Below are 15,827 nucleotides of genomic sequence, written 5' to 3'. Positions count from 1 at the left end.
TTTCCTTTCTGTGAACTTTTTGTTTATATTCTTTGTCCATCTCTCTTAATATGTTGAGCTTTTCCTTACTGGTTTGAAGTCCTTTATAGATAGGGAAATTATCTTTTGTCTGTAATGTAATTTGTAAGTATTTTGACCCCAGTTATTTGTATTTTGACTTTGCTGGTTTTTGACAAGATGAAATTTTAAATGTTCATGTAGTTAATGTTATTGGGGCTTTTTTGTTTATAGCAGGGGTGTCAAACTCATTTTCACCGGGGGCTGTATTGACCTCGTGATTGCCTCCAAAGGGCTGAATGTAATTTCAGGACTGTATAAATGTAACTACTTCTTAACTAGGGGCAAGGAGCTCGGCACTGCCGCTGGTTAGAAACAAGGTGCTGGGCCAGATAAAACCAGGTGGAGGGCCGGATTCAGGCTGCCGGGGGGGGGGGGGGGGGGGGGGACGACTTGTATTTGCCACCTGTGGTTTTTAGCTTCCAGATTGTGAAGCTCTTTCCCTCTCAAAGATTCTTTTATATTTTCTCTGAATACTATTAAAGCCAAGCTTCGAAAAAAGATTCTCCTTCAATAAATACAATAGGTTTACATTTCTAGTTTTTTGACATGTTTTGTCCTCCTAATTGTATAGATATTTCTAAAAGTGTCTTAGCAGTGCCATTTAGAAGCTTCCTGAGTACCTTGAGATATAATTTATCAAGTCCAAGAATTTGAACTCCTTCTGCTTAACTGGATGATTTCTGACAAATTCTTTACTTGTTAGAGAATTCAAGTCTAATTTACTTATACTTATTTCATCCATTTTTTTTTTTGTTCAGAACAGATCTCATCCTTTTTCATATAATGTATGAAGAAGCAAGATAAAAATCGAGTTTCTCATTCTCTCTGTCTCATTTCTACTTTGTGCTCAAATTCTTGTTCATTTCTGACTGTGGCCTTCTCTTCATCTTTCTTGTTCTAAAGTCTCTAAAATGAGAGAATGACTCTTGACCACAGTCAAACTTATTTCTCATTTACTTAGCTCTATTAAAAATATTTAATGAGCAACTGCTACATACTTAGCCATGTTCTAGGACTATACAAACAATTTATGATATTTTGGTTCTCTTAAGGGAGAAAGGCACGATTACTACACAAAGTAATAGTGGATTATCATTAACAGAAAATAGTATTTGTCACTTCTGATACAGCTCACAACTTTTGTTAAAATTTTTTTAAGTTAACTTTTTTTTAAATTTCTTTGCAAGCAGGATTAGACTGAACTTGGGTGAAATACTCAGAAGTTCTGAAAGCACTTTTTCTTCTCTGTAGTTTATTTTTCTAAGGTGTAGTGGTGAATAACATTCTCAGAACTGGCCATACCACAAGGCTAGGCCATATTTGTATTAGCTCCAAGGGTTCTGCAAAGTCAGTCATAGCATGTTCTTCCAGCCACTTGTGGCAGGTGAGATATGCTTTTATTGAGTTATGCTAGCTTCCTCTAGTGTTTCTTTTTAAGGAAACAAGACCCATTTATTCAAATGCATGTGATTCATCTGTCACTCTGGTTAGTGTTTCCTTTGTTTTGGTTTGATTAAATTTCAGGTGGTACTTGCCTCTTGAAATCTAGTAAATAAATTCTGACTTTAAACTTCTTTCACGAAATCATAGAGCTTAAAAAGCTATATATTTAAAAATATGAACCTGCATTTGCTTTCTCTATAAAAATAAAATCAATCTTGATTGAACCCAACTATATTTCAGAAATTGATTTTCCATGTTAATATAATTACAGCTGCAGTTTTACAAAAATACTTTTATCTACCTCTGAGAATTTCTGTATTACATTGTCAAATTCTTTCCTACCATAGAACCAGTCTGCAGTTGATGCGAAAATATCTTTAGGCACGTTTGTTTTTATTACATGATTCTGCCTCCTACTTAACTTCCTCTTTATCTCTTGCCATTAGTTTTTCCACATTCCCATCTGTCCCCACCCAATTTTGGAGCAATAAAGTAGATGAACACAGAAAGGAAGGTGCTGCTATATTAGAGTTTTCAAGTCAGTAATCACTTCTGTTACTTTTTATCTCAAAGTCTTTAATTGAATCGAAGTCTACCAATATCTAAAGTATTACTGATCCTGTAACATAGAATATTGGCATAGTACCTTAAAGAAAGCCATTTATTATATGTTTCCCAGGGAAAGGGACAGTCTTTATATCTCTTACTCAGAGCAGAGGAGTGAAGGTTGAAGGGGAGGGTGGTATTTTGAACCATAGGAATATAAAATAATTATAGGGATCGATGTGGTAGAACAGAATTAACATCTCTAGACTGGAAGAGCTGTGTTAAGCAGCAGCAACTCAATTGGCAGTCAGTGAGAGCATCTCTTACACATTTAAATAAGTAAAAATAATGCATCATATATTAGATTGGATAATTAACTATATGGTTGTCTGTATAGTGACAGAGTCAAATAAGCTTTAGGGTGTCCAACCTTTTGGCATCTCTGGGCCACACATTAAATATACAAACACTAACAAAAACAGAAAAAAATCTCGTAATGTTTTAAGTTAACTTAAAATTTAGTGTTGGGATGCATTCATAGCCATCCTGGGTCACAAGCAGCCAAGTGGGTTGGACACCCCTGCTGGGTGCGAGGCAGGGAGAGCTCAAGCCTTGATAAAAGATTACCAGGCTCTGTCACCAGTGTTGTGAACTGAAACAAATCACTTTATTTCATTTTGTATCAGTGTCCCTGTCTGTAAGATGAGGATGATAACAACATACGTATCTTTGCCGAAAACACACACATACACTCACACACTTGCACTCACATTGCACTGAGAATACTCGTATGGTTCCTGACACATACACATTAAAAAAGCCCTCAATAAATGTTGTGTTTTCTTTTTGTTTAGGCTTTCTTATACTATCTTAAGAGTGTTAGAGTATTGCAAGATTAATGCTGCTAAATTAGAAATTTATTAAAGCAAGTATCTGTATTAAAACAGTAATTCTAGCTTGTTTTGAAAGAGTTCATTAGGTTAATTATTTCAGTATTTTTCCAAAGTTGATATTCATTTCATTATATGTATTCCATGTCTTCATTATTCTATCCTTATCAAGCTTTCAAAAAATTTCACATTTACCTATTCTCATTCTTTGTGGTATTTCTAGTCTTAATTTGTTTCTTATGTAAATCTGATAGAAACTTTCTCCTCTGTTTAAATTACATTTGGTCTTCTGACATTTTTCTTTGTTTAAAAGCAAGTATAATTTCTTTATCAGTGTACTTCACGTGACTTAAAATTTCTTCTTCTGAGGTGTTTTTAAAAAATGTTACTTAATATATAGTCCCCCACTTTTTAAAAACTTACTTTACTTTGTGAATAACCCAAAAGTACATTTAAATTTAAAAAATTGCATTTTAGCTCTGGCTGGTATGGCTCAGTGGCTTGCATGTTGGCCTGTGAACCAAAGGGTCGCCGGTTCGATTCCCAGTCAGGGCGCATGCCTGGAGTGCAGGCTGGGTCCCCAGAAGAGGGCACACGAGAGGCAACCACACATTGATGTTTCCCTCTCTCTCTCTCTCTCTCTCTCTCTCTCTCAAAAGAAATAAATCTTTTTTAAAAAATCCCATTTTAAAAATTAAAATGTGTAGTTGGACTCTGAAGAATTCTCTCTATATGATAGAAATAACATTTAAAGTATTATAGGTATCAAATACAGTTTAATTGACACTGTTGCCACTTGAAATTTGGATTTTTCTTCAGCACTTTCAGAAAAGAATCTTAAAATATGTGTAAGACTTGATACCTTACATACTTTTATTTATAAACTAAATCTTAATAATAATGCTTTCTTTGCATGTCTTCAAAATCAGACAGCAACCATTTATCAAAAATCAAAGAACACTAAAAGATGAAGACTACCTAATGTTCATTCTCAGTTTGAATTTAAAACTCTGCTTTGTTGACCTAGCCATTCCACTGCTGGCATTACACCCTAAGAGCCCTGAAACACCAATCCAAAAGAACCTATGCACCCCAATGTTCATAGCAGCACAATTTACAATAGACAAGTGCTAAAAACAACCTAAGTGCCCATCAGTAAATGAGTGGATCAAAAAACTATAGTACACTTACACAATGGACTACTACACAGCAGAAAGAAAGAAGGAGCTCCTACTTTTTGCAACAGCATGGATGGAACTGGAGAGCATTATGCTAAGTGAAATGAGTCAGGTAGTGATGGACAAATACCAGATGATCTCACCTTTAACTGGAACATATCAACAAAAGAAAAAAGAAGCAAAGCATAACCAGAGACATTGAAATTAAGGACAATCTAACAACAGCCAGAGGGGAAGGGGGAGGGGACAGTGGGGAGAAGGGTTTTCAGGGACTACTATAAAGGACACAAGGACAAAACCAAAGGGGAGGGTGGAAGCAAGGGAGGGAGGTGGGTTTGGCTGGGGTTGGGGGGCAGTGGTGGGGGGGAAATGCAGATAACTGTAATTGAACAACAAAAAAGTAATTAAAAAATAAAATAAAATTCCCATTGAGAATTTTAAAAATCCAATAATCATAAGAAATATCTTTGGGAAGCATTTGTGAGGGCCACCTTATATAAATAAATGCATTTCAACTTTAAAAGAAACACAAAACTCTGCTTTGGCCCTTGGCCCAGCTCAGTTGGTTACTGTCTTCCCAATATGCCAAGGTTGTGGGTTTGATCCCAGGTCAGGGCACGTACAAAAATCAGCCAATGAATGCATAGATAAGTGGACAGAGAAAGAGAAATCTCTTTCTCTCAATCTCTCGCTTACCCTATCCCTATAAAATCAATAAATAAATTTTAAAAATCTCTACTACTATTAAAGGATAATTAGAACTACCAATTTTCTGTGACAGTGTGATTCACAGTCCAATTTATGTGAAAAAGTTTAGGAGATTTAAAAAAATAGTTTAAGATATGTAATCATAAAAATCATACAGTCCTTCAAGGCCCGGTTTAAGAACTGACTCCTCTGAATATATTATTTTGCTATTTTTCAAAAATTGGAAGGGGGTAGCATAAGAATTCTGGGTTTCCCAAAATAATTTTTATTATTTTTGAGTAGTAATCTATGCAATGATTGTGTCTGTTCTTTGTTTTTATTATGCTTAATCATTTATTTTAATAAAGCATGAACAGTATCATCTAGAGTTTGAGCCTAGTCTAGAAAGTCGTTAGGACATTCTGTTGTGGAGGAAATAGAGCGTTTTTTATTGTCATTTGGCCTATTTAGATTTTTCATGGTTTAGTTATAAAAATGAGTTTCCATGACTTATTATAGGAATAGAGGCCAAGATTTATTATAATGCATGAAAATATTTACTTATAAAACCCCAAAACTATATATTACCTCTCACTGAATTATTAAATTTTGTTTCAATGAATCAAACCTTCAAGTCATATCATTTAAAACCTTACAAAAAAATAAATCAAGGAGAAAATCACAGTCTAGAGCAAAACAGTATGTATTATTACTTTACTGTTTTCTTTTTAGGCTCATGAGAGGCTAGAAGATTCAAAACTGGAAGCTGTTAGTGACAATAACTTGGAATTAGTCAATGAAATTCTTGAGGATATCACTCCTCTAGTCAATGTGGATGAAAACGTGGCAGAACTGGTTGGTATACTCAAAGAGCCTCACTTCCAGGTAAACTTGGCCTCTCTCTCTTCTCCCCAAGTCCACTGTGTTCCCAAATATTCTCCTTTAGTAGTTAAGTTCCAGTTTAAGATGAGGCTTTTAAATATTATTTAGGGCCATATTTTGTAATGTGTAAATTCCAACATAGGTATTTTAATAGTCTGATGTTCTGAGGATACATAAACAGACATGTGTAACTAATAGACATTACATAAATGTATGATGTCTGTCGCAGAAATACATCAGAGTAGATTTTTCTTTGTGTAATTTAAAAAAAAAATGATTCACCATCAGACCACTTGCTGGAGACATTTTTCTCTGTGATACTGCATTTTTCTTTCTCACTACCACTGTTGTCCAGACCTCCTCGTGGCCAGTCTTACACATTTTCAGTACTGCTTCTAAGACTCGGGTGCATTTGATGACCTAGGAACAACAGAGAGCTGTGTGAGGATAGAAACTTACATAATGTACTTTTAGTAGGTGCAGAGAATCAGTGCAACTTAAGCATTGGTCTGTCTCCATGAAGAGTTAGTCATTTTAACAAAGGAGAACCAGTTCCAGAAGAGAAGAGTGGGTGGGGGAGGTTTCTTATAAATCTGTAGTGAAGACAGGGTAGTATTGGGTCAGCATTAGAAAAATGGATTAATCAATGAGAATAGCAACCCCAGAAATATGGCAACCTGGTTTATGACACAGATAGTAGATTTTAGTGGAGAAAAAAAACACACTATTCAATAAATGCTGATGGGATAGAGAAATAAAGTGTCACCTGCTTTCCACTGAAAATCTTAAGAAGCAACACCCCCTTGCTTTTTCTCAAAGACTTCCTGTGACTCTCAATGTTACTGTGAAATTTGAAGATTTATAGTGAAATGGTTTCCTACATAAATCAGTATATGAAGTACAAAAAAAATGGACACACATCAGAGACACCCTTTGTGCAGGGGCCAGTTGATTGAGGCCTTCTAAGACACACTAAGTTGTTCAGACCTTATCCTGAGGACAATGGGAAAACTTGGGCAGGGATGAGAGGAGGTATTAAACAGCGAGAGGTCAGATTATGGAGCTAGATTATTAAGTACTAAGGCAAGAAATTGTGATGGCAGTGTAAAAATGAGGATTTCAAGTTTTAACAAGTAAAATTAACAGGACTTGGTCACTGGTTACCTGTGGCAGTTGCAGAAGAGAGAAACTCTTCTATTATTCGCTGTATATCCACACAGTGATAATTCTCCTAGGGTAAATAATACCTGTTTGGCCTACCACTACTGATGCTGAGATCGATCCCCTGGTTAAGGGCAATGACAGTCTAACCCTTCCTTTGAAAGCTTTTCCACTAGCAGTAATCTAGTTTGTTATTCTAGCATTATGCAAATGCCGCTTCCTTTCATCCATTGGCCTACTGGTGAACATGTTAATAATCCAAAATGACATTTTTAAAAATTCTGTCATTCCACATTTATTTGCTGGTGTTCTTGTTTGATGTAGAGCTTTTCCTCATCAAATAGGCTGTTTAGTTTGCTATATAACGCATTTCCCACTGAAAAGTCAAAGAAATGTTTGATCTTTCCCTTTACCAATTTTCAAAATAAAGAATTGTTTGAAGTAGCAATCTTAAATAGTAACAAATATCTTTTTTTCAATCCTTTGGTTTGGATTTTTCATTAGTTCATTATGTTTTAATGTTCTACAATCCTTAACACTTTGATTTTCAAATTATCATATTCAGTTTTAGGCAGATTTTTAATATATGAATCTGAAGTTCATGGAAGGTCTGAACCAAAGGTATAAAATTGGGAATTATCAATGTATATGTACAAATCCTAGGAGTGAATAATATTTCTTAAGAAAGTGAGTACAGGGTGAACACAAAAGACTAGATTAGAGATTTTAGTGACTTCCAGCATTTATCAAGATAATCCTTATATATAAATGTGTGACTTTCTTTTTAATTTTACTTTAGTCTCTTACACATATTTTCATGAAATAACCAGAAATTGTCAATTAAATCCATATGCTGATTATCTCTGTTCTGAATCTGTTGACATTTGCTCCCTTCTTTGTATTTTGAATTGTTTTTGAACTCACATTCCATCCACTCAAAAAATTTTAAACTTAGCTTTATGTTGAATATACACACTTACAGTATAAATGAAAAATAAAAATATACACAAAATAAGAAATTCCTAGAAAGCTAAATCAAAGTCATCCATGATGAATGGTAGCACATGTGTAATAAATATATGTAGAAGTTAAAACTATAGTCACAACCATCACTGGCTCATTTTGTCCCCCTTAAAAATATGTATTTTGTAGACTACGAACTTTATTTCTAGTGTAAAATTTTCTATCACGGATATAATGTGCTGATATTTTTCTGCTTTCTATTGGACATCTTTTAGCAAACATCTTGCACATGTAAAAAAATATTTCGTATTGTTAATGTAACTACATTAAGGTAAAAGTTAGGGTTCCTGCCAGTTGAGTTTGCATGGTAACTAATTAATAGGGATTGATGGTAAGTATTGAATGGAGCTGATGGTGATAATAACAGTGGCCTCCATGATAGGGCCTCCACTGTACCACACTTGGCAATCCAGGTTCAGTTTCCATTGAACATGCACTTCTTACAAAAGTCACAAAAATCTCTTCAAATCTCTTAAAACAAGGAACATGATATTGTTTGATGTTTAAAATATGTTTATATTTCTTTAAAAGATTCTACATACATTTGATTTGACTCAAATTTGGGGATTCACTAATGTGTGTGTTGGAAATTTTTAGTACTCCACTGGGATAATGAACTAAGTTATCTTGAATAACTTTTTCCCTCAGTAATTAATAACCACAGGCTGTTTTGATTCCTTACAGTCACTCTTGGAGGCCCATGACATTGTAGCGTCAAAGTGTTATGATTCACCTCCGTCAAGTCCAGAAATGAATAATTCTGTCAATAATCAGTTATTACCAGTAGATGCCATTCGTATTCTTGGTATTCACAAAAGAGCTGGGGAGCCATTGGTGAGTGGACAAGTCAGTGCCTTCTTATATCTGAAGTCTGACATACTTGTGGATCAGCCACTGTATATCATTTTTTTCTCTTATAACTTGTATCGTAATGAAACTTTATTTGCATATGTTTTATGTATTTCGTAGCCTCTATGTAAAATACACACTTGATGCCCTCTCAACTTGATTTAGCATACAAAATTTAATGAAGGTAAACGTTAAATTGAGATAGAGGCAAGAAGAGGTTTGCTAATTGGTAGCAAAAATTTCTGAAAACAGGTACTGTATTTTTTCCCCTATATTCTTTGAAGAAATTATGTCAGGTTGCTTGCTAATGATAGTATCAAAACACAGAAGAAGTTATTAAAAAGTGAAGACATGATAGGGCTCTATGAGAAGTGACATTTATATTTTCCTGCTAAAATTATTATTTCTGGATCCTGACTATAAAAACAGTGAAATGGAATAAAGAAAAGCCAGGAACAAGGCCATCAAAATGTATAACTACCCTTTCTTATTCCTTCAAGGTTCCTCTTATCCTGGGGAATGAAGCCTAATATATGTTTCATTTCTTCATGTTCACCTTGCCACAGAAGTCTTTTTGTAAGGGTGCTATTTGTTGTCACAGTTGCACATGGTTAAAGGAGATTAGAATATTGACACAGGAGAGGACATAAGGAAAATAGGAAGGACTCATTTAATCTTAGAATTATTTTCTTATGTACACCTATTCATGAGTGTATAAGGTTTTTTTTTAAATCTAAAATCAATGACAATTCCATTTCTTATTTCCTTAAGGGTGTAACATTTAGGGTTGAAAATAATGACCTGGTAATCGCCCGAATCCTTCATGGAGGCATGATAGATCGACAGGGTCTGCTTCACGTGGGAGATATCATTAAGGAAGTCAATGGCCATGAGGTTGGGAACAATCCAAAGGAGTTACAAGAGTTACTGAAGAACATTAGTGGAAGCGTCACTCTGAAAATTTTACCAAGCTATAGAGATACCATCACTCCTCAACAGGTTGGTAATGAAATTCTTGGTAATATTAAGAGTACTTTTATTTCTTTAATCAGCTGTTGGATATAAGCACCACTTGCTACTCTTTTGCTGAAGAAAAGAGAGAAAATGTTTGATTTAATTGTTCTGAATTGCCTTATTTTATCATGGCTGAATTTTTTAACAATTAATGTCATCTTAGTACTATAAAGGCATTAGTAAAGAAATCTCTTTGGGAACACTGTGAACCATGCCATTTCAGTAACGTACAGCTAGGTACCAGAAAAACCCTAAAGCGTTTTAGTCACTAATCTAGTAGACTTTTTTGATACCTATTATGTTCCAGGCCCTGTGAGAGAATAATGTAGTTTCAACCACCTATAGCTTAGTGTGCACATGATGGACTAGAGCAGTGATTTTCTATTAGTGTGCTGCAAGAAGTTTTAAAACATGCAGTACCAGACTATTTAGTCAGGGACAGTGACCTCTTTTCCCTTAGATTCTCAAATTAAAAAATGACAACAGCCAGCATAAAAATAGCTCTCCAGTGTAATTGAATCAAAATTGTACCTATTTTTTTTTTGGTCACATGAGCAGAATATATACTCTTTGGTGTGCCATAGAACTTCAGTGACTAGTTTATGTGTGCCATGGGATGAAGACGGCTGAAAATCGCTGTTGTAATAGAATTATAAAGGAAGGAAGGGTAGTGAAATAATTACAAAGAACAGTTGACAATTATTGTAGGAGTGTTAGAACTGAGGAGAGGGTTTTCAAGCCTAGATAATGTAGAAATAAGAGATACCTACCAGTGTTTTATTTTTTTAACTTATGTTAAAACCAATGTTTATTTTTTATATGTATTGTTCAGTTACAGTTGTCCCACCTAGTACCCTGTTATTCACCCCTCCCTTACCCCCCTCACTCCCACACAGTCTTCCCCATTGTGTGTGCCCATGAGTCCTGTATTCATGTTCCTTTGCTAGCCCCTTCCCCTTCTTTCCCCCATTATCCCTCTCTACCAATGTTTTAGATGCCTTTAATTGATCAGGTTTGTTCCAGAAATTTATTGTTTCATGTGGGAGTGTAATTTTAAGATTTTTTTTAAATCTAAAAGTACTACTAGTATATCTTATTTTCATAATGTTAATATGAAAATTTAAAAGGCTTTTTCATTTCCATGAAAATGTTTGAAATAACATGTTGAATACTTGTTTTATATTGTTACTCAGAGGATAGGATAGAATATTTAGGCATGATTTTTATGTATAAATTGGACTTCTGAAAGCCTTACAATTAAATTTGGTGGAATGGAAGGTAGAGAACTTGTCTTCAAGGAAAAGAATTATTATTTGCATATTTCCATCTTAATAAATAAAACCACAAATTTAATTTTTTTAAATTATGTCTTACTTATGTTACTTAGGAAAATTTTTTCACCCTGTGATCCAAACTCCAGAATTCTTACCAGCTCACCATGCCCATAATGGACTTTTACAGGAAAAATAATTTTTTAAAATATTAATAGCTAGGGCTTAGGCCTAAATTCCTCTATAAATTCTACAAGTGGTGAGCTAATCTGAATAGCATGAGATGCAAGGATATTTAGCTGTATCTTGGGCATAAATTTTTTCTTATCCCATGCCTTCTCAAACACTGGTTTTTATTTAGCTTTAGGAACTGGGAGAAGGGATTGAAATGGGGAAAGAGAGGTCATTCCAAGTCTGTGGCTTTCAGACCTATCCTACCATAAAGAAAAAAGAAAAGAAACTGTAACATGAAGTCTTCAAACTGGAGAGCTAAAGCATATCCATATTGGGACCTTTTTAAGGTGAAAGGGGGAGCGATTGCTAATTATGCTGTAACAACAGGCATAAACAAAGAGTGTCCTGGGTGAACTATGGTTATCTTACTTAAGAGATACTAGGGAGAAACAAGAACATTTAGCCTCTTCAGCTCTAAAAGAGTTGCTGTGAGAGCAGATGGAAGCCAGGAGCTCTACCTCCCCACTGTGCTGTTTTTCAAAGCATGGTCAGTAGGTCATCCCTATCAGTATCATTTGAGGTGCTTACTAAAAATTCTAAGGACCTTTGTGTTAAAATTTGAAGACTAAAGTAAATTAAAAGTTGTAGTTAATTCTAAAGTTCTTCAAAGTACATATAGAGTTCCCCAAGGCTGTTTATAATTCCAATTTTGTTCATTAAGGCCAAATTGAATTCTTTTTTATATGTTCTTTGAGGCCAATATGACCCAGGTACTAAAAAATATTATAAGAAATTAGAACTTCCAGCCAAGATGGAGGCATAGGGAGATACAATTTACTTCCTTGCACAGCCAATACAAGGACAACAACAAATTTCAAAACAAAAAACAACCAGAACTGCCAGAAGATTGAACTGTATGGAAGTCTGGTAACCGAGGAGTTTAGAAGAAATATTCATCCAGACCTGTAGGAGGGACAGAGTTGGGAAGCTGGGGTGGAGAGGATGTGTAGTGAGATGGAGGCTGGCGGACCAGGCAGCCCCACATTCGTGTTAGGATGAAGCCACAGGAACAACTGTGGAGCAAGACACAGTGCAAACCAGAGTTCCAGTGCAGGGAAATAAGCCTCAAAACCTCTGGCTGTAAAATCCTGTGGGTTGTTGTGGTGGTAGAAACTCCCAGTCTCACAGGAGAGTCTGTTGGAGGGGTCCTAGAACATACACAAACCCACCCACCCAGGAATCAGCACCAGAAGGGCCCGATTTTCTTGTGGGTAGCAGGGGAAGTGACTGAATGTGGGGCAAGAGCCCAGCAAGCGGCATTGTTCCCTCTCCGACCCCTCCCCCACACACAGCGCCACACTGCAGCTACATGGATTGCCTTGCCCTGGTGAATACCTAAGGCTCCACTCCTTACAACATAAATGGTGTGCCAAGACAAAGAAAAATGTCCTAGATGAAAGAACAGATCAAAACTCCAGGAAAAAAATGAAGCGACAAGGAGCTAGTCAACCTATCAGATGCAGAGTTCAGAACACTAGTAATCAGGATGCTCACAGAAATGATTGAATACAGATGCAAAATAAAAGAAGAAGTGAAGCCTATACAAAGTGAAATAAAGAAAAATATACAGGAAACCAATAGTGAAGGGAAGGAAACTGGGACTCAAGTCAGTGATTTGGGACAGAAGGAAGAAGTAAACATTCAACCAGAACAGAATGAAGAAACAAGAATTCAAAAATATGAGAGAGGCTTACGAACCTCTGGGATAACTTTAAACATTCTAACATTTGAATCATAGGGGTTCCAGAAGGAGAAGAGGGGAGCAAGAAATTGAAAACTTATTTGAACAAATAATGAAGGAACACTTCTGCAATCTGGCAAAGGAAATAAGCATGCAAGTTCAGGAAGCTTGTCCCAAAGAAGTTGTACCCAAGGGGGAACACACAAAGACACATCATAATTAAGTTACCCAAGATGAAAGGAAAGGAGAGAATCTTAAAAGCAGCAAGAAAAACAAAGGAGTTCCCGTAAGACTCTCAGCTGATTTCTCAAAAGGAAAATTGCAGGCAAGAAAGGGCTGGAAAGAAGTATTCAAAGTCATGAAAGGCAAGGACCTATATCCAAGATTACTCTATCCAGCAAAGCTATCATTTAGAATGGAAGGACAGATAAAGTGCTTCCCAGACAAGATCAAGTTGAGGCAGTTCAGTATCATCAAGCCCTTATTATATGAAATGTTAAAGGGACTTATCTAAGGAAAAGAAGATAAAAAATATGAACAGTAAAATGACAACAAGCTTACAACTTTCGACAACTGAACCTAAAAAACAAAAACAAAGCAACCAACTGGAACAGGACAGAATCACAGAAATGGAGATCACATGGAGGGTTATCAGCGGGGAGGAGGGAGAATAGGGGAAGAGGTACAGAGAATAAGAAGCATAAGTGGTAGGAACAAAATAGACAGGGAGGTTAAGAATAGTATAGGAAATGGAGAAGCCAAAGAACATATATGTATGACACATGGACATGAACTAAAGACGGGGGGGAATGCGGGTGGGAGGGGTGGGGCAGGGTAGAGGGGGATAAAGGGAAGAAAAAAATGGGACAACTGTAATTCCATCGTCAATAAAATATACTTAAAAACAAAAATATATAAGAAATTAAAGTTTCATTTCACTCAAGGATGTATATGTAAAAATTCTCCAAATATTAACATGTGAAAAGTAATCATGTATAAAAATAATTATATAACATGTCCAAGTTGGATTCATCCCATGTATGCTAGGATGGTTTCATATCAGAAAATCCATATATGTAACCAAGCACATTAACAGATTAAAAGGGAAAAACCTCAGTAGAGAATTCTATAAAATTCAATACTTATTCATGATTTTTGCTGCTCCTAAAAATGATTAATAATTTAGGAGCAGGAAAGAGCCTTTTAAATCTTACTTTAAAAAAATTGAACAAACATTTTGAATAGTTAGTTGACTGTTGGAAGCATTCTCTTTAAAATCAGGAACTAGACCCTCAGCTGGTCTGCCTGACGCTACTTGAGTGCCAAGAGAAACTAGCCAAACTTCCGGCGTAATTGTGTGGTAACAAGGAGTTGCCCTGAGATGATATATGGAGTAACAGGTGATAACACAAATATCTCTTAGATGATAAAAAATCTTCAGTTCTTAAAGTAGGAGTAAATAGTATCTCTGATATCAAAGAGGCAAGTATGCGTGCAAACCAGGGAATGGCGACCCACTTTAACAATCCTAATGCTCAGCCATCTGTAGCAGCAAATACTTTCACCATTATCAGCCACGTTTAGACAAAGTAGCTGACAGAAATGCCACCCAACATCTTACACCAGCTTGATGTCGGCAAGCCTAAGGACACTGGCAGAAGCCGGGTGGAAACGTACCACTTGGTTTTGGGGAAGAGGGTGATATTGTTCAGAATTTTAATGAGGGAAATGGACTTGACTCAACTTCTGAAAAAAATAAAACTTCAAGAATTTTGACTGCTTTAAAAATTTTTGTTTAGTATGTAATGAAATTCTGAGCCCACCTTGACACTGCTGCTTTTTAAATTGTTCTTTATACACATTTATTTGTTGTCATTCATTAAGCCAAAGAAGCCACAACATAAAGTTTACAACAGATTAAGTCTTTGCCTATTTCTTTTTTACAAAATTAAGAACTAGAGAACAATGTTCACTAGCATCACTTCTATGCACTACTTTATTGAAAGTTCAGTAAGCACAAAAATACAAAATATAAAAGCAAAGGGTTTATGAGACAATAAAACTTATTTTCAAATCATCATTTTTTGAATGGAACAGAAACTTCCCAAAATTATTTGAAAAACAGAATTTAGCAAGGTACTTGAAAATAAGATTAGTATGCAGAAGTCAGCTGCATTTCTATATGTCATCAGCAAACACTCAGAAATGTAACTAAGACATTTACAGTAGTCAGAAAATGTCACATTTATGTCTAGGAATAAATCTAACAAAAATATTCAAGACGACTACACACAAAAACGTTATGATGAATATCTAAATAAACAGCAATATATATCATGTTCATGGACAGAAAGAGACTATTGTGAAGATGTCAATTTTCCTCAAATTGACTTGCAAATCTGATGAAATTCCAATAAAAATTCCAATGGGTTTTTCATGGTATTCGATAAGATGAATAGCCAAGTCACGTCTAAGTGAGGAAAGCAGAAACGGGTTTATTATTAAGGTGTAGGGAGTAATATATTTTCAAAAGTGGTGGCACTGACTGACGTTCCCAGCAGCATTATACGAGAGCTTCAGGTACTGCCCATCTTCACCACCTTTTGGTGTGGTCAGTCTTTACCTCGTATGATTTTAATTTGCATTTTCCTAACAACTACTAACATTAAGCACTTTTTCATGTGTTTATGCCATGCTTATGTCTACTTTGGTGATATCTTCAAATCTTTTACCCCTTTTTTATTGAGTTGTATGTTTTCTTGTTATTTGGCTTTGAGAATTTATGTCTTCTGGATACAAGTACTTGATCAGAATTAAGATTAACAAAGATTTCTCCCAGTGAAAAGGCTTGTCTTTTTCATTCTCTGAACAGTATAATACAAAGAGTTTCTAATTTTTTCTTTTTATT

The 15,827-nt window shown here is 35.4% G+C and overlaps 1 protein-coding gene across 2 annotated transcripts in view; it reads left to right on the top strand.

The window, feature by feature from the left end:
* Positions 1-15,827, top strand: part of MPP6 (membrane palmitoylated protein 6) — a 100,438-nt gene that overhangs the window by 55,887 nt on the left and 28,724 nt on the right. For both annotated transcript variants that reach the window (XM_036010495.1, XM_036010494.1), the window contains exons 3-5: positions 5,537-5,689; positions 8,555-8,704; positions 9,491-9,718. In XM_036010495.1, the coding sequence (XP_035866388.1) occupies positions 5,537-5,689; positions 8,555-8,704; positions 9,491-9,718 (531 nt within the window). The remainder of the gene's footprint in view (positions 1-5,536; positions 5,690-8,554; positions 8,705-9,490; positions 9,719-15,827) is intronic.

Source organism: Phyllostomus discolor, chromosome 10 (genome assembly GCF_004126475.2).
Source record: "Phyllostomus discolor isolate MPI-MPIP mPhyDis1 chromosome 10, mPhyDis1.pri.v3, whole genome shotgun sequence".
Lineage (NCBI taxonomy): Eukaryota > Metazoa > Chordata > Mammalia > Chiroptera > Phyllostomidae > Phyllostomus > Phyllostomus discolor.
Note: the sequence above shows the minus strand (reverse complement) of the source record. Positions and strands in the feature narration are given on the sequence as shown.